General features: G+C 47.8%; 1 protein-coding gene across 1 annotated transcript in view; it reads right to left on the bottom strand.

Moving 5' to 3' along the window:
- Positions 1–15,226: 15,226 nt before the first annotated feature.
- The window catches only part of TAF4 (TATA-box binding protein associated factor 4), a 39,885-nt gene continuing 36,449 nt past the window's right edge, over positions 15,227–18,662 (bottom strand). Inside the window, exon 16 of the mRNA XM_040608851.1 lies at positions 15,227–16,758. Within this exon, the coding sequence (XP_040464785.1) occupies positions 16,591–16,758 (168 nt within the window). The 3' untranslated portion in view covers positions 15,227–16,590. The remainder of the gene's footprint in view (positions 16,759–18,662) is intronic.

The following is an 18,662-nucleotide window of genomic DNA, read 5'->3' as shown; positions in this document are numbered from 1 at the left end:
CGACACACTCCAATTTCCTTTATCCAGCCAAGTGTTACATGGAAATGCAGACTGAAAACCATGAAAAATACTGAGTGGGACAGGGCTAGACCCAGGGCATCGGGTATTAGCTGGGGTAGGTACAGCAGGACTCAAAGACCCAACAAACCTGGGGGTACCAGCAAACATGACAGGAGCAGGGGGCTGGGCAGAGGCACCCACTCACCTCCGATGGGTGGCAAAACCACCTTTGCAGTGCAGCTGCAAAGCTCCGCCTGCCGAGAGGTGCAGAAAGCTGCAAGGCTTTATGACAAGAAGCAGGACCACCAACACCAGCTGAAGGAAGGGTCATCCTCACCCCATTCACTGAATGGGATCTACAGAGTAAAATATAAGCGACCTACTTGTGCATGGCACATAGTGGTTGCCCCTCGAGCCCACTCCCTGCCCACCTCCTCCTCAAACAGCTGAGAATGGGTTTCTTGCTGCAGCTCATCCACCGCTCCCTTTCTTGGCAATGTCCATATATCTCAGGAAGCCTATAACTGATGAAATACATGACACGCTGAGGGAAGTGGCACTGAACATATGGCTCTGTGGTGTAATATATTCAGAGAAGTTCGATTTAAACATAGCGGAGAGGTAGGTGGAGGTCCTACAATCTGTTTAGGGGAGCCATGCCCTTCAAAGGATTTTGAGGTTATTTGCAACGAAATCAGACATGACACTGAACCAAGCTCAATGACACCAGTGCTGACAGCATGGGGACTACATCAAAGAAAACTGCAGGAGATGCACCACTGTTCGGGTGTTTCTGGCCCACGGGGCTCAGGTGGGACTTTCCCACTGTTCAGAGGTCACTCCACGGCAAGGTACCCTGCTACTGCTCATGCTAAGAGGCTGGGTCAATGCCAAGCAGCTTCCAGGGCTTTTTCTGAGCTCCTATACCTTAAAGAAAAGCATCACAGGAGACCATATGCAATATGGCCACATGTGCTGGCTCCCGCCCTGGAGCAGGAGGGAGGCAGTGCTGAGCCTCCAGCCTGCAGCAGGGACATGCTGGTCTGACACAGACCATTCAATGCAAGGTTTTAAAAAAAAAAAAAAATTATTAGGCACGGTAGTTTAAAACAAACACAGGAACATTCTGCTGTTCAGGTGACCTTAATTAGACTGTAAAGGAAGGAAAACATTAATAGGAAACAGTGCCTGCCTGGAGGTGAGGAATAAAATGCATTGATTTCTAAGTACCAAGTTGGCAATTCTTTGTTTGGAAGAAAACATATGATTAAAAGTAGTCCAGCAGTGAATATAGCACAGCCCCTCATTCCTCTGCTGCGGCACAAGTCGGTTGGGCACGCTCTGCATTCAGTGTAGGACCAGACGCGTGGGGCTGTAGGTCAGTTTTATACAGAAGCTTGTGATGGGATTGTCCTTCCTGACCGCAGCACCTGGGTCTGTGTGGCCACCAGTGCTCTGCTACTGAGGCAGAGCCAGATGCCCTCAGAAAATCCCACTTGAATACACAGGTACCAAAATGGGGAAGTCTCAGCTCACCTGCCTGTATCGCTTACCTCTTGCACCTGGCGTTACGGGCAATCTTGGAAAACCTCACACAGCTCCTCACCGGCAGGAACGCAGCCTGCGGGAGCTGCTGGAAGTGCTTCCCAGGCCAATTCACGTCACCCACCAGCAGCCTCGGCCAAGCGGGGAGGTCCCAGGCACCGGGCTGGTCTGCTGGGGGGCAGGAGGTGCTGGGGGGTCTGGGCCCATGGCAGTTGTGTGGGGCCAGCAGGGCCGCGTGCCGGGCCCTGCCCGTGGGCACCGCAGCCCCCAGCGCCCAGGCCGGGGGCACAGCGGGGGGAACTGCCCGGCGGGACAGGGCCGGGGGGGGCTGGTCGCCGGCCGGCTGGGCAGGAGCCCCCAGTGTGCCCAGGGGGCCAAGGCGGCCAGCAGCAGCCTGGCTCGTGTCCCAGACGGTGTGGCCAGCAGGGCCAGGGCGGCGACCGTCCCCCTGGGCTCGGCCCTGCTGAGGCCACTCGAACCCTGTGCCCAGCTCGGGCCCCTCCTGCAGGACAGACCCTGAGGGGCTGGAGCGTGTCCAGGGCCGGGAACGGTTTAGGTTGGATATTAGGGAAAATTCCTTCCCCAGAGGGTGGCCCAGCACTGGGACAGGCTGCCCAGGGACGTGGTGGAGTCACCAGCCCTGGGGAGGGGTTAAAGGACACGTAGATGTGGCGCTCAGGGACGTGGGTTAGTGGTGGGCTTGGCGGCGCCGGGTTAACAGTTGGGCTCGGTGATCTTAAGGGTCTTTTCCAACCTGAACCATTCTATGACTCTGTGCTTGCTCAGTGCTTTTTTTTCAAGCAGCCTGAAGGGTCAATGCAATGTGCCAACGTGCTCCAAGGGCACCTGGGGCTAGATGGAGCCAGGTATTTAATACTTGCTCGTTGCTAGCCTGGCTATCAACTGATTCTCTGCAGATCCAGTAGTTCATTACTGGAGTTGTTCACTACAATTACATTTTCTAGGGCACGTCTGCGAGAACGAAGGTGAATCTCTGTAATAGAAAGAGAAAAGAGGGTTTAAATGCTGGTGTATCCCCAGGGCTCTGCAGGGGGTTTCCCCAGCAAGGGATGCTTGCAGCAAGGCCCGTGCATCATCTCCTTTGCCCCACAGCTTAGGAATGGATTTACCACCACACACCCGCTCCTACCCCCCCACACACACAAAGCCCCTTCCTCCCTCTTAACACGTGTCCTGCAACACCCCCCAGTTCTGTTCCATTTGCCCTGGATGGTGCCACGATGGCTGGCAGCACCCATCCGGCTGCCCTTTGCTTGCCGGTGGGGGACGTGTGACCCAGGGGACTGTGCATTGGCGAGGAGAAGGGGAAACAAACAGGGAATTTATTTTGTTGGTTTTGCCATTTAAGTAAAGCTATTTTCTCCTCTGCACAGCTGAAGAAGTCAGAAACTCTTGGCAAAGGAGGCAACAGCAAGCAGGATTGCTTTTGCTGTTCAGTATTTACGCCTTTCCCCACGGCCCATATTCACAGGGGGTTTTGCTGGCCCCTTCCCATCTTGCTTCTCAGTCTCCAGTGTCCCTTTGCCTGGCTTTTCCACTCCTGCATCTCTTGCAAAGCCAGAAAAAACCTGAAATCAAGCTGTATCCCTGTACCTCGGGATACCGGCTAAGTGCCGAGAGATCAGCACACAGCATCAACGTCCAATGCACAGGAACCCGGACCAGCACGCCCATGCACCTGTACTTCCAATCACTCGGGTCCCTCCTTTCCCCCCAGAAGTGCTTTCTTTGTCCAAACTGCAGTATTGTTTTTACATGATGCCCGATTGTTTCAGGACATCTTTTAAGGAAATTCTCTGCAAAACTATATATTAAATTTTGTACCAATTCACGCACATTTTGGTATCAGGAGCATGTTATCATACACCAGATGGAGCTAAATAAAAATACCATGTGAGTGTCGCAGTGTACTGATGTGATAGATATATAATAATTAGGATGTGCTGTAAAGCCATTAAGGCTGCAAATCTGAAGTATCTATTATATTTTCTCTATTTCTACAGCATTTCTCATAGCATGGTGACAACTAGCAATGTTAGCTTCTTTGTAAGGCAGACAGACTGTAGTATCTGCAGTATTTATCTTGGTGTGACTCAGTCTATCTGATAATAACAAAATTAAAGCAAAGCCCCCTCCCCCTCCACACGAGAACAGCGGTGCTCGGGTCTGGATGTGCTGGATCAGGACCGATTCCTGCCAGTCAGCGGGTGCAGGAGCAGCAGGGCACTGGCGCTGTGAGGATGGGCAGGGACAGAGGGACAGCGGCCGGGGTGTCCAGGAACAATGTTTCTGACTGTGGAAGTGTCACCACACGCCAACTGAAGATTTGCAGAGAAACCGGCGTGGGGACACTGCTCCCTGCTTGCAGGCAGCAGGAAGACAAGCTGGGATGCCAGCAGCTGCTCATGGCTTCCTCGGGGTTGTACAGCCCCGTTGCACTGGCACGGGGAGGTTCAGCGGGAAGTGAGTGGAGATGAGGAGTAAAAAGCAGTCTGAGCCAGCGTGGGGGGGAAAGAGCTACCTGTCTCCTGCAAGTGCTTTGGGAAGACATCCCTGAAACATCGCACCTCTTTAGCATTTTCCCGTCCAGTACCCCTTAAATTAAGGGACCAGCAGCCTCGAGCTTGCTCCGATGGCTAGAGCAGCAACAAGGAGATCAACAGCCAAAATATTTATGTGACTTCAGAGAGACAGCAGCTGGCAGGGAATGTCCTGGCTGAGATAACAGCTCCAGAGCACCCATACAACATGCTCTGGTGGAAACCCACTCACCACTCGTGCTTCTCTGCTCCCACTCAGCCCAGGGCAGCTCGCCCCGTGGGAGCTGGTGACCTCAGGCAGGTGAAAGGCACAGCCACCGCCACGTCCCGCACACCTGTCCTGTGCAGCCTGGATGCAAAGCAGAATGTCTGTGTTACACCACCCAACGATTTCGCTTTCCACCTACACTCCCCTCCTGTATTTGAGATAAAACTAAAGCATAAGGGTTTCCTTTGCTTTTCAATTTTCTTGAAGCACAGCAGTGAATGGTGGCTCCCCCAATACAGGGCTTCACCGTGCAAGGTACGTACAGGGGGAGATGGCCCTTCCCAAACAAGACCACAGGTAGGGAGACAAAGATAAGAACAGACAAGCAAAAATCATAATTTTCTTGTATGCCCTATCAGCTGCTTTTTGTTATTCCTACTGTTGGGGCTGCAGTAGGAGTGGAGTTATAATTTCCAAAACCCACCTAAACCCACCTGCCCACCTCCCTGCTCAGATAACTGGCCATAATTAGTTTGCAAACGGACCCAGCTCCAACTCACATGCTTGACCTCCTCGCACACAGCTATCTCCAACTATTTCATTATTCCCTAGATAGTTTATTTTATTTGACTCCCCAGTTCAGCCCTGCAGTTACCGCATTAACATCAGAGAGACAAGACCTCCCCCTTTCTGCTGGCCCACTGCTCTGGGCGGCTAATTAACAATTTTTAGCAAAGTAAAGCAATGTGACACGATTCAATTAAAATAACAAAAGAAGGGTAAAAATGACATATGTTTCCCTCCGTGATTTTTTCCCTTTGGTCTAGGCAAGGGGTGAGTCCATTCCTCTGCAGCATCAGCACTAGAGATGCAGGAAAGCCTTCACATGAGCGGGACCGGCTGTGTTCTTTGGATTCCCTGGAGAGAAGCTCTTTGAACCCTTTGCTCTGCACACCCAAACCCCTCCTGAGTCATAGCAGGGGTCCCCCAGCCCTGCTAGAAATCCCCTGGGGCCTTTTCCCACAGGTAGGGATAACGTGCTGGGGAAGGAGCGCTGATACTGCCTGATCTGGAAGCGGTAGGTGGAGGGGTTTCTCCTACTTGTTTAATTAAACACGTTAGGAAACTGCAAGGGGAAGCTTATTGAGTTTTTTTGCCCCCCTTTCAATGCACTGGAGCTCATTAAAAAATAAAGGGGGAGGGGGTTGCTGCAAACACAGCTTTCAAATAAGTCTTAATTTAAATAATTCAACAGGCAGCATTTATTTCTCCTGTTGTTTCTATTTTCCTACCAGCTTCCTTGTCAGTTTAGCTCAGATTTAAGGTGCTTTGCAGCAGCAGGGTAGATGCGTGCCTGTGCAATGCTGTGGGCTCTGGATACTGAAAGATGGTTCAGGAGTTCAGCACATCTGGCCAAAACCCATCAGGATGGTCCCATCCCACCTCTTTTGGACAGTGTTTCTGCCCCGGTAGGACACAAACACACTCCCTTGCTGCTGGTCTGCAGGGGCTGCATTGAACTAAGCAGCCGTCCCTTCCCCTGCAACCACAGCCAAACTCTGGAGACTGTTTTTTCAGTTTCTAAAGAGCTTTGGGATACATTAGACAGGATAAAAACTTCATGAGGGAAACATTATATGCTTTTATATGTATAACCCTCACATTTCAGGACAAAAGGCACCTTCTAACTGCCTGGGGTGAGTGGGAAACTCCTCCACTGGGTGCATTAAAACCTAATTGCTATAGATGTTATGTGATGCCCTGTAAGTTTTTACTAAGGCCTCCAAATTTTCCAAAACACACCAAAAAAAAAGAAAAAAAAAAAAAGCCTGATTTTTCATACTTCTGACTCCTGCTTCAGCGGGGGCTGCCCTGGAGACAGGGCTCTGAAAATATACCTTTCAACAGCTTCATCTTCGTCCCCACAGTCGTGTGTCCCCGAGCTGCCAGGGCTGGCACAGTCCCCACTGACTTTTGTCATTCAGTCTCCGTCACCGGCACTGACAGGTTGTGCCTGCATAGCTCTGATGGCCCAGACATACCAGAACCCACTCCAAAAGCCCTAGAAGGAGCAAACCAGGAGTTCTCAGAAAACCCTAGTTATTTTAGGAACAGCTCCTTATTAAGAACATCCAATGGATGAGAAACACTTGGTACAGGTGGAGCTGGTGATCATCCCAGGCACTGGGCTGGGACAGAGCCTCAAATCCCTCGCTGAGATCTCCCCACTCCCACAGCGCTTCTGCTGAGCCAGGCTGATGTTTGGCAGCTGCAGGGGAGGGTGCCCATGAGCTGCTCCCACAGCCAGCGGCATAGCCTGGAGATCTCAGCTCTTGCAGAGGCTTCCAGGGAGGCCCCTGAAGCCAGCAGGCTGCCCCTGGACCCTCACCTGCGGGCACAAGCCCTGCTCTCCTCCGCCTGCCTGCGGCTGGGGGACAGCTGCCAGCATTTCCCTCTCCAGCAACATACAGAGCTCAACGGGGGTTTTGGTTTTAGTTCATTTCCACTTTCAAAAGCGTTTTTCCTCCTTACCAATGCATGAGCTGGCTCTTCCTTTAAAGAGGCGATGCCTTTAAACAGTGTCCTCTGACACAGGTGACCCTGCTCCTGCAGCTGCCCTGGTGCCGGGGCAGGTCCTGCCCGCAGCGTTGCCGGCTCCTGCCTGCCCTCCTCCTCCCACTGCCTTCACTTCCCCAACCACGCGCCCCACACAGCCCCATCTGCTTCTACTCGGCCTGGGGTGGCATAATGGGGACACTGTGATGCTTCTGGTTCATGATCCTTGGTGTTGACCCAAGTCAAGGGGCCCTCCCAGCATCAGTGAGAAGCAAAGCAAGTAGCAAAAGCAGAAGACAGGCTGAAGGCAAGATGCCATCTCTTGTCTTTCCCTGATGGAAAGCACTAGTTAGCAGTTCATAACAATGTCTTGAACTCCTATGGGGGAAAAAAAACTCTTTTGACATCACCTTCCTGAAATGAATCTCTCCAGCCTCATGAGGCAGGAGACATGGGCTTGGCTCAGGGCAGGCGTCAGCATCAGCCACAGCAGTCTGGAGGTGACCACCTGCTCATGAGCCCAGGAAAGGGCCAGGGCACTCGCTTGGAGATGGTGGGATGGGGAGCTGAGGAGAGGCTCAGACAGGGTAGCCCATCCCTGACATTCCAAGCAGATGAGGTCCCCTCCTGCTCCCCAAACACAGCCCCCTCCCCTCCAACCCTGCTAAAACATAGCGTGCTTTTCCTATTAGCACATGCAGTCAGCTAACGGGTTTACATTCGAGTTGTAAACGGTGTCACATTCCCTAAGTGTCTTAAAGTAATACTTGATGATATTCTCTCCTTCAGTAAACATATTGATTAGATCACAAATAAGATTACCACTAAACATGGCCCTTCACAGAGAGTGAGGCAGCACCTCTGCTTCCTCCTGTCAAGTAGGTTTGAGTTCATTTGTTACAGAAGCTCTTGATTATTGCAATTTAATGCGACTCGGCTCTTCCTCCCTGCCAGGGACACCCAACAATTAGCAGCTACATTTTGGGTGATTGTAACACACCTTAAGGGTGTTCAGGAGACAAAGAATTAAAGAGCAAAGGACTTAACGACCTAGAAACCCAGCGATTCCCTAACACGGGGCTGCCTATGGGGCAGTTTGACCTGGAATCGATGTGGCAGTCGGGGCCAGGACATAACAGTGCTGGCAGCTGGGGCCAAGCCAGCTTGGGGTGACACTAGAGTGGGGCTTGTGGAGTATCCCTGAGGTGTGCAGTGACTCAAGCATCCAGGGAGCTGGGAGCAGGGGCAGGCAGAACCCTCTGCTTGCTGCCAGCAGTGTGGATGGATGGGACGGGAGCAGCGTCACCCTCTGCTGTCCCCACAGCCTGGCCCTGCGCCTACCTCTACCCATCACTGCATCCCCCAGTGATAGATGAGGGGGGAAAAAATCCAACCACTGCTCAACTCAGCACAGATTAACAAGGATTTAGGGGGAAGAGCCACAGGGAGCCCAGCTGAACTCCAGGCAGCAGGGAAACCCACACCAACTCACTCCTCCACACACAGAAGTTGTCCTGCAAAGGCACAAAGCAGCAGTGAAGCTGATCACAAGAACCAGGGCAGCCCCTGCTCTCACTGCCTGACAGCCCTCCCAAAGCACATTCCTGAGATATTTGGGATTTCCTACCTCCAGCAGCCACAGGTCCTGGCATCAGCTTACCTCCATCCTCTTCAAACACATCTTGTATGGAGCGTTATAGGTCTGTAACTTGGTAGGAATCACAGCACTTGAAAGAAGTGGGGAAATTAAGAGGCAATGGTTAAAATGTTGATTCCGTGTGTACCATGTTTTTTGACACTGATTTTCTTACATCTTGCCATCACCAGAAGTTCCCTTTGAACATCTGTGTCCTGTTTTGTAAACGTTTCTAATCGGCAGCTCGCTTTCTTCTGCGCCTCGATTCAATCCCCTGGCTCGTACCTGCCTTTGCACTTGGAAGCTCAGACATCTGCTACACGCAGTGACTGTGCCCTCCAAAAAGACTTAAATACAGAAATAAATATTCTGGGGCACCCGTTCGGATCAAAGTCTGCTGAAGCACACAGGGCCGTCCTCATTTCTTTTTTTATTTATTTATTTTTTAATTGGAGGTTTGGGGTTGTTTTTTTCTTAGACATGAACTAAGCTACATTCCCCTTTCTCCCCTTCCCACTTTGTATTAATTAGCACTCAGTCAATGAATAATTTATACTTTGCCTTAAACAGAAAAGCATTCCCCCCACCCCAGCCTGTGGTTTGGGCAGGACCGTATCTCACGGAGGCGGGATGCAGGCAGGATGCAGGCGGGATGCAGGATGCAGGGATGCGGCGTAGCCGGGCTCAGAGCACCACCTGCCGCCCGCCGGGTGCGGCGCCTTGTTAATGAACTAACGGCAATTACAGAGCAATTCCCAGCGGCGGGTTTCCATGTGCTCCCTCAGCAGGAATTCAGCCCAGGCGGGGCGGGGAGCGGTGTTAGCCCCCCATGGGTGAAGGCTCAGGACAGCACGGACCAGTTCCCCCCCCCCCCCGCGCCTTTCCTTCTCCGCCACCCGCGGGGCACCCAAGCCCCAGCGCTGGGTGCTGACCGTGTTACTCTCTCCTACCCAACCCTGCGCTGACCCCGGGTTTCTGCCATTAAACTCATGCTGAGTGTTGAACTGCTTTGTCAACACTTTATTGCTCCCCACACACCCCCTCACACTTCCTTTCCCAACCCCCCTTCCTTTCCAAATCCACCCACAAAATACTCCACAACAGAGACACACGCTGGATGCAGCTGAAAAACACCCAGTGACTTCCCTCGAAGGAGCTATTGGCACCCGCACCCTCCAAGCGAGCATCCCCCTACGCATGTCTCATGTGTGGGACGAGACCTGCGAGAGGCTCCTGGCCGCACAGTTGCAGGGATTCCCTCCAGCACCTCTGAGCAGCTCTGGGTGACAACTCACCCTCCCTGATCCCCCAAAATCAGCTTTGGAGACCTGCTGGGTCACAGGCCAGCCCTGCTGCCAGGAGAAGGGAGCTTCTCTGCCAGGGGGGCTTTTATACATAAATATATATATATATGCACATACTATATATATACACATATATATAAAGCAGAAACATTTAAATTTATATATATGTGTGTGTCTGTGCATATGCATGTATTTATATAGAAATATATACACAAACACATATTTTAAGTGTATGTATATATGTGTAAATAAACAGAGCAGGCTGGGAGCAGGGGCCCCGGGTCACGCAGCACCTCCTCACCTTCCCCCACACTGGCAAAGCAACTTCATGAACCCACAAAAGGATCTGGCCAAGCCTGTAAAATCCCCCAGCCAGCCATTCCCATCGCAGGGGTGCGATGCCAGCACTGGGGGTGAGCCCTCTCCCCACCTCTTCCACGGCAGCTGCCCCCAGGCTGGACCCCACTCACCCCCCACGTAGCCCACTGTGTGCCCCCATTGCCAAGGAAACGGGGGATGCTGGCACAGCCCTGATTTGTGTTGTGTGGGTACCAGCTACCTGGTTTGGCTACTTTTAAAAATGGGGCTCATCTCCTGTGGGGTGAAGGGGCTCAGAGCTGCCAGCTCGCCCACCCCCAGGCAAGGCTGGGGAGAGGGGAAGGTCTCCCTTCCCTTCCCTCCCAGCTATCAGCTCCTGCCCTCACCCCTGCCCACACCAGCTCTCCAGCATTTTGCAGAGAACAAGGGGGTTTTGCTGGACTCGGGCTGGGCTTGCGGGGAGGGACTGGCCTCCCAGGGGCTTGGGGCAGGAGCGCGGCTGGACGGCAGCAGTGTTCACCATCAGCTCTGCCAACACAACTGGTTTAGGGCTCTGCTCTGAACACCTGACATAACTCTATCCCAGCTGAAACCAGGACAAGGTAATTTTCTTCTCTGGAGCTGGTACAGGGCTGGGTTTTGGATTTGGTATGAGAACAATGTCGATAACACACTGATGTTCTAGTTGTGGGTAAGTGATGTTTATCCTAAGTCAAGGGCTTTCCAAGTTTCCTGTGCTCTGCCAGTGAGCAGATGCACAAGAAAGGGGGAGGGGGCACAGCTGGGACAGCTGACCTGAACTAGCCAAAGGGACATTCCATACCATGGGATATCACTTGTCTTCCCAAGTCCCCGTGGTGCGGGAGCCCTGCTGCCCTGGGGGTGCTAGGCCTCTCCTTCTGTGGGACGTGGGGAACAAGTGCCGTGTCTTGCTTTTTTGCGCAGCTTATGCTTTACCTCCCCAGCTGTTCTCTGCTCACAAATTTTCTCTCTTTTACCCCTCTGGTTCTCTCCTCCATCTCACTGGGGCAGGGAGCAAGCGAGCAGCTGAGCTGCTGGCCAGGGTTAAACCACAACATTATCTGCATCAGGAATAAGTGCCGACACACAAAACGTACTCCCACCATTCAAGAAGTCAGAAGGACAAAGAAAAGCTACTATATGAAGGGAAAACCCCACATCAAATCACACACCACTGCTGTGTGCCAGTATGAAGAGAGCGAGAGTATCACATCTTTTTAGGCACTTAACAACTCCTATTTCTCAAGTACAACCAACCAACCCCACCAGCTCCACCTCCAAGTGAAGGGCTTTCCCCATAACTTACCCAGATTTTCCTGTCCTTCTCAAAGCGGAGTAAAAGAGCCCGAGTGCTAAATAGTGATATGCTTGAGACAATATTAGGGTTTTCATTTCCTCTTTAAAGAGGCTGTATCTAAACATCACCACATTGGTCTCCTGGGAAATTAGATATATTGTTCTTCACAGCCCAACGTGCAATAATTGGGCAACGCTCCAATGTGGTTACTTGAAATTAGAGTACCAAATGCATCACAGTAAACTAGAAAGCACTAGCAACTTTTTTTTCTTTTTGGCAACTTAATTTTGTTATTGAATTGGAAAAGTACGTAAGGGCTCAAGTAAAGCTATACAATACTTTCACAATGCAGTAAAAGTGAGATTTGTTATGCATTTATTCAGTGCTTTTGCAGAAGCACGGTACATATCACAGACCAAAGGCTGCTTGTGTTGTTTGTACAAGTTGTCTATTGACTTCAGAGCAGAGAAACTCCCAGGAGGAAACCAAACAGGGTGCAACCCAGCTCCTTACAGAAAGTAACAGTAAATAAGCCAAGCAGGAAAACAAAGGGAAAATGTGCACTGTTCCATAAGGAAAGCTGTTGCTGAAGTAGCAGAACAAAAGCAAAATCAGGTAGCAGCTATGAAGCACAAAGCCTCCCCTGCCGCGCGCCCCGAGCTCCTGCTCACACTCCCACGTCTGCAGCAGCACAGAGCAAGTTTCCCTCTGGAGCCACAGGAATACCTTGACCGTAACTGAATTCCTAAAAGCAAGTTCTAAAGAACTCGCTGCCTTTCTCACAGCTCAGTATGCCACTGAGTAATAACACCACCAAAATAAAGGAGTGCTGGCTTGCTCCTCAGTCTCTGGTGCAAACCGTGCCCGGGTGGCAAGGGAAGAGCTGAGAGGGCAGGTTTGGGCTGTGGCAGCTTTGCAGCAGAGGGGCAGATCTGTGCTATTAAAATGCAATCTGAAGTCCAGTCCCACCGGCAGCCTGCAGGGTACTCCAACTGGGAGGACCTGGACACTCACCTACAGAGGTGGCACATGTTAGGCAAGTTAAAGGCAGGTCAGCAAGGCAGAGCGGGCAGCAGCGTGCTGCCCTCCCAGTTCATCCCTTCAGCAAACAAACATCTTCCATATCTGCCAGCCTGGCAACTTTCACAAACAGGGAACATCACTTGCCAAAAAACCTCCCCAAATACCCAGAAGCCAGCCTTACGTGCAGTGCTGCTTGCATAACATTTCCAAAAACCTAAAGATTAGGATCAACCCCCAGTACCTGAACATTTTCCTCTCTGCACTTTATACCCCATTTCAATCCATTTGGCTGGCCTGCACTTGCCTAAAGCCCAGATGTGTAAAAATCCTTGCGCGAACACTGGAAATCTTCAAAGAAGGGATCCCTCCCACTTGGAACACACAGCTGTAAGGGTTTGCACACTTACCTGGACGGCTGGACACACGCTCCCGGGAAGCACTACTGCTGGAACCATGATTACAGCTGTGTGCCCAGCCAAGCTGCCAACCTACCCCCAAAGGTTAAGACTCTTCCCTGCAGATGGAAAAATAACCGTGAACATATGAATATGGTGAAGATTAGAATGGCATTAGACTTCTCACACCATTATTTGTAATTCAGACGATCTCAGAAGTATGGGGAATTTCTTGGATCACATGAAAATCTCCAGTAAAATCTTAGTTATTGTTTGATGGCATTTATCAGAGCATTCATGCATGCATCTCTCACTGTGTATTTCATAGATGAAAACACATCTATTTAATTACATGCCCATGAAATACAAAAAACAGGCTGAATTCAGGGTACCTTATTATATCCTGTTTGTTCTGTTGAATTTTTGTGCTAGGAAGGGAATGTTACCAGTAGTTCAGGAACATTCCAGCTATGCACTAATCAAAGGTGTTAAAAAAATACAGAGACATCTAGACTCCTGTACAACAGGGTAGAAAGCCCACCTCTAGGTCACATACATGAATGCTGGTAAACTTACAGGCAAGAGAGAAGCAAGCTGTCCCCAACACTGAGCTGGAAGTGGCATTACAAAAAAAAGTAAAATAAACCATTGTAGACACACAGAGAGAGAGAGAGAGAGAGCCTCCCAGCTGTGGCCATCTTCAATGCACGCACCCTCAGTTTTGAGGGCACTACAAAGAAGTTGCATCAGTCTTTGGATGAAGAGGGCAAAGAAAAGGGACAGGAAATTCCTTTGCAAATTTAACCCTCACTCTTTGGCGGAGCTGTGCAAGAGCAGGGGCCAGAAAAGAACCAGCTTTTCTCCTTAGAGGTCACTAATGCACAAGAGAAGTGCTGCTGTACACATGCATTGCCCTGTAAACGCCACCCCTCCTCCCTCAGCTGTGACTTTGCTCTGAAACGTAAAGCTTCCGAGCAGCTTCAAAAATAGATACCATTTTTATCATTTAAAAAAAAAACCACAAATTCAACAACTGCTAAGCCATGAGAACAGCTCCTCAGCAGCATGCCCACAGCTACGAGGCACTGTCCACTCCAGCACCAACAATAAAGTGCCAATATCCCAGCCAAAAACTACACGAACTCGAACTACTGGAGGGAGGTGGACACCAACAGCTCTTCAGGACTAAAAGAAGGGAAATTTTAAAAAGCTGAGAAAAACTATATGGAGGGAAGGGCTGACTGTGCACTTAAAAACCATGTTGTTTGTATTTAAAACAAAGCCAAGAGCTATGGTCTTATAGAAGATTCCTCTCTCCTAAATGCCTTGGCCTCTCCAGCATATTTCTAAGCTACTACCTCTACCAAAGAGGGAGCGCGAAGTACAGCACACCATGTCATAACTTCAATTTTTCAAACATGCCTTACCTCCAACTTGCTATTTCCCAACTTAACCTGCCACAGCTTTGCAGATCCTGTGCTCCGTCCAGCGATGATTAACATTTACAACCAACACTCGTTACAGTTAAAGAAAGGCTACAACAGTGTTTCTTCCAAAAGTCAAAGTTGTTTTCTTTCCACTTAATAACATTATGCAACTTGAAAGACAGTTTGGCGTTTACAAACAATTAAAATCTTGTAGTCAGTGCCACGCGCAGCGCCAGGCCAGTACATCACTTCAGGCTAATCTGTTTTTCCAGAGACAATGGGACCAAGTCAGTGCCGGGCTGGGTGCCGGTGCAACAGCAGGTTGTAGTCTGTAGAAAGGTTTGTCTGTATCCAAAAAATAATTACCAAATTAATGTGATTTTTCCATTTACCTAATAGCAGGATTAGGCCCTCGCAGTTGTGAATTATTACTTTTTGAAGCTGCTTGCGACAGAAAGCACGAGAAAGACACCTTCTCAGATTTTCACGTTAACAAACTTAAAGCATCTCCCTGATTATATCCTTCCACAGCTGTGCTCCAAATTCTGTGTTTTACGTCACCCCTTCTGAAAGCCACCACAGTTAATTGTGTTTGAGGAAACAGGTTGTGCTCAAGGAGAGAGTGTTTTATCAGACCTTCACTAGACAAAACCAAAATACTTTTACAATCTCTTCAGAAAGTTTCCCTGCTTAAAAAACAAAATCAAACCCACTATCCACTGATCTTAGTCCAAGATCCCCCAAGACAATGAGATGTAGAGAGTCACAAAGTTACGTACCTCCAAAATATTGACAAAACAAAACAATATTAAAAAAAAAAACCCAAAGTGCATCTTTAGGAAACGGCAACCCCTCAAGTAGACTAATCTTTTACTGTACCAAGAAAAATAAATCCAAGATGAGAAAAGATTTAGAGAGAAAAATACATTAGCAAATACAGATAAATTTGTTTTTAATAAAGGAGTTAATTTTCTTTCAATCCTATATAAAACAATAGCAATTAAAAACTTCATTTTTGAAAGTAAAATATTTACATATGAACAAGTAACTGTGCAAAATTTACATGAAAAAAAATGGAAAGACAGGATTTCCTAAAAGACGAAATAAAAGGGGTGTAACAGTTGTCAGGTGTTGATAAAAATACTGATCAGCATTCAGTTTACACGCAAGAGAGTTAAATTCTACCATGAGAGTTCACACAAAGAAAGCCAAAGTATTTACAGTCATAAAAGTACTATCAATAGACAATTTAATACAATAACCTCTGAAAATATAAAGAACCAATTAGTATATTTGTAATAAAAAAATAGGTACAAAGAAGGGACTTTGCTCTGGACATCTTTAAAGTAGGCCCACAGCTTGCATACAGTCTTTTAGCAAAATAATTATAGTTTACATAGCCATTTTTATGTTATGTGCCAAAAATTATGTACAATTACTGACAAAATACACCAACCATTTTTCGACACTTGATTCACACTGAGAAACAGTCTTTTGATGATTCCTCTCAACTCTGATTTTATTTAATCTAAGCTTTCACTTTAGCTAAAAAACACAGTGCAAGTAAAATATATTTATGCTGAAAAGGTTTCTCTTTTTTTCCTTTTTTTCCTTTTTTAACTTTACAGCTTTACAAACTATAGCAAATAAAATGCATTTTTACAGATGCTGCTAAAACATTCAGAAGTAACCCTCCTTTATGGGATTTCAGGGCCTCTAATAAGCAATAATGTGATTAAAATTGAGGTTATGTTTAAAATTAATTGTATATCCCTCTAGATTTTGAACATTTTGGGGAAAGATAAATATTCTTAAAAAAAAAATCAGTTTGCTTTGCTAACTGACTGTATAAAAAAAAGCTAAATGAAATGAGGTCATCTGCTGTAGACATATCCTATGTAATTGATTTAGTTGAATAAAACTGAACTAAAATGCACAATTAATGTCGAAACTGCTACAGGGCTGACAAAGGGTAGCTAGTTATTTGCTAAACGATTCCGTCAGTCTTTATATATGGCTTGTTTGGCAAGAAGGCCACTCAATCAAGAGATGAGTTAAAATTTAATTGTCCTTTTATAGTATCCACAGGCCTTGTAAGTATCCTCACTGTTACAGAAACGTATTTCTCTTATACTGAAGAGTTTATTTATAAACAGGAATATAAAACTGTTCCATGTAAAGAGGTGGTTGTTTTTTAAACAATATCCCATTTGCTTGTTACAAAAAGGCGTAATTTGCAAATATATTAAAAAATGTCCTCAGGCGTCTCTCCGTCAAAAATACCTTGATCTTTTCCATTTTACTTAAGGAATGCTTTATATAGCAATAGTGAATGGCTTGTCTCTCGCTCATTTTCTAAACAAAATATGAGGTCCCTGAGGTTCACCCGCGTTATCCTTTGTCGCGTAAACTGTCTGGTTGTTCCAACTCCAGAGCTGCCTGGGACTGCTGCACTTGAACCAGATCCCTGGAAATGAGAACAGATAAATCAGAACATGCCAGTGCCCGGATATTCCAAAACTGTTCAGAGAAAACATGCAAAGTAAGAACTAAGTGACTACGTACAGGAAGCTACCAAACAGTATGCTGTACACTACCAGATCAGAGATTTGGGTTTAATTCTTTTTTATAAATAACAGTTGAACAACCAGAAGTATTCAGTGGCATTTCATATAGTCAGAAAAAACCCAAAGCACTGCTCTTATCTTTAGGAAGGCACTAACAGTAGGCAATCCCAGCAACCAAAACGGAAGAGACCATAATCTTCACAAGGCTGGTATACAGATCCAAGGGTAGCCCTGCAGTTCTTGATGAACTGGGCAGCAGTCCTATGCCCTGGACCACAAGGTCTTGAATAATGTCCTAGATCCCTTTACTTCATGGTTAGGGTGCCATGAGCTCTCCTTTTGGTGACAACAGCTGTAACCAAGGTCTGGATTATATTAAGAAGCAGCTATCCTAGACACAGCCAAGAGATTCCCTAACGATCTCTGAACTCTTCTCCATCATTCAGCAATACTTAGCCCTCTGGGACGCACTGGTAGTTTTCCATCCAAACTAATGAGATAAATAGCGTGTTATTGTATCTGTCACTTCAAAACAAACAACCAGGAGGAAAAAAAAAATTTAAAAAATCGTTCAATATCTTCAGTGATACCCACATCCTTCAGCTGTTTAGATGTAAACTGCCCGTTAAGTGAGTTATAAAGCAAGTCTGCTGGGGCTAACGCCACACATTTTCACTTGCAGAAATCACCGTTCTGGTAGGATACATACAATTAATGCAATTCTACAACTTTTATGCTTTCCTTTCCACAAGCAAGGAAATCCTGGAGTGCTTTAAAGCTATCAGCCATCAGAATCATCAGGAATACCACATAGTAACAAGGTATCTTTCTCTTCCAGTGAAGACTTGGATTTGATCACATCCTGCACACATGGTACCGCAAAAGTGATCCTGGTGCCAGAGGGACGCAGCCTGGCTGGCAGCTGCCAGAAGGGCACGGTCCAGCAAGGACAGCTAAAGAGCAGCGCGGCTCAGAGCATCAGCGACCCAAACCGCGCTGAAGCATCCATCCTCCACCCTCCCTGCCTCCCGGCTGTGGCAGCAGGATGGCACAGGCACCAGTAGATGGCACACAGAGACCGAAAATCCAGCTTTCACCGCGAATTTTTAAAGTCCGGAGTCTTTCTGGCAGTTGCCTGTTGCCTATGCCTTGCTCTCTGTGTATTTATGGAAACAATGAAGGTGTTCTGAGTGACTAGGCACAGGTTATACTTCTGTGGCTTATCTATGGATTCTTTTCTTTCCTCCAGTTTACTAGAACAACGTTTTCTTTTCATTTTTAATGAAACTTCAATATTTAGTGACACCAGAAGGTCAAAACACGCTCCACTAGTGAATAAAAATTTATCTGCCTAAAAGTTTGAGAATTTTAAAATATTGTTCTAAATAAGAATACCCCAGACTTGAAAAAAGCAAAAACTTAAGAGTAGTGCAAAAGCCGTGTGAACAAGCTGCTGAGGCTCACACTAATACAGTCCTCTCTACTCGTGGAAGTAGTATATTTATGATCAGTGCACATTACTAAGAAACAAATCTAAACCTGTGCTAGAAATTACTCTCTCTGGGTTAGTAGTATACCGTGCTCAGTGCAGGTGTTACTGCTTCACCACACTGCTAACAGTGAAGTCAGACTTTTGTTACTCAAGCAAGTTACCTGTTGAACCAGTGAGCATCAAATCACTGAAATCCTGTAGTTAGAACATAGTTTAAAGGCTGGATTTTCAAAGGGGTATTTTAAGGCACTTGGAAATTAGGCATGTAAGTTGTACATCAACTGCAATGGAAATTAGAAGATGCAGGAGAGC

The sequence above is a fragment of the Falco naumanni genome, chromosome 10, assembly GCF_017639655.2.
Source record: "Falco naumanni isolate bFalNau1 chromosome 10, bFalNau1.pat, whole genome shotgun sequence".
NCBI lineage: Eukaryota > Metazoa > Chordata > Aves > Falconiformes > Falconidae > Falco > Falco naumanni.
Note: the sequence above shows the minus strand (reverse complement) of the source record. Positions and strands in the feature narration are given on the sequence as shown.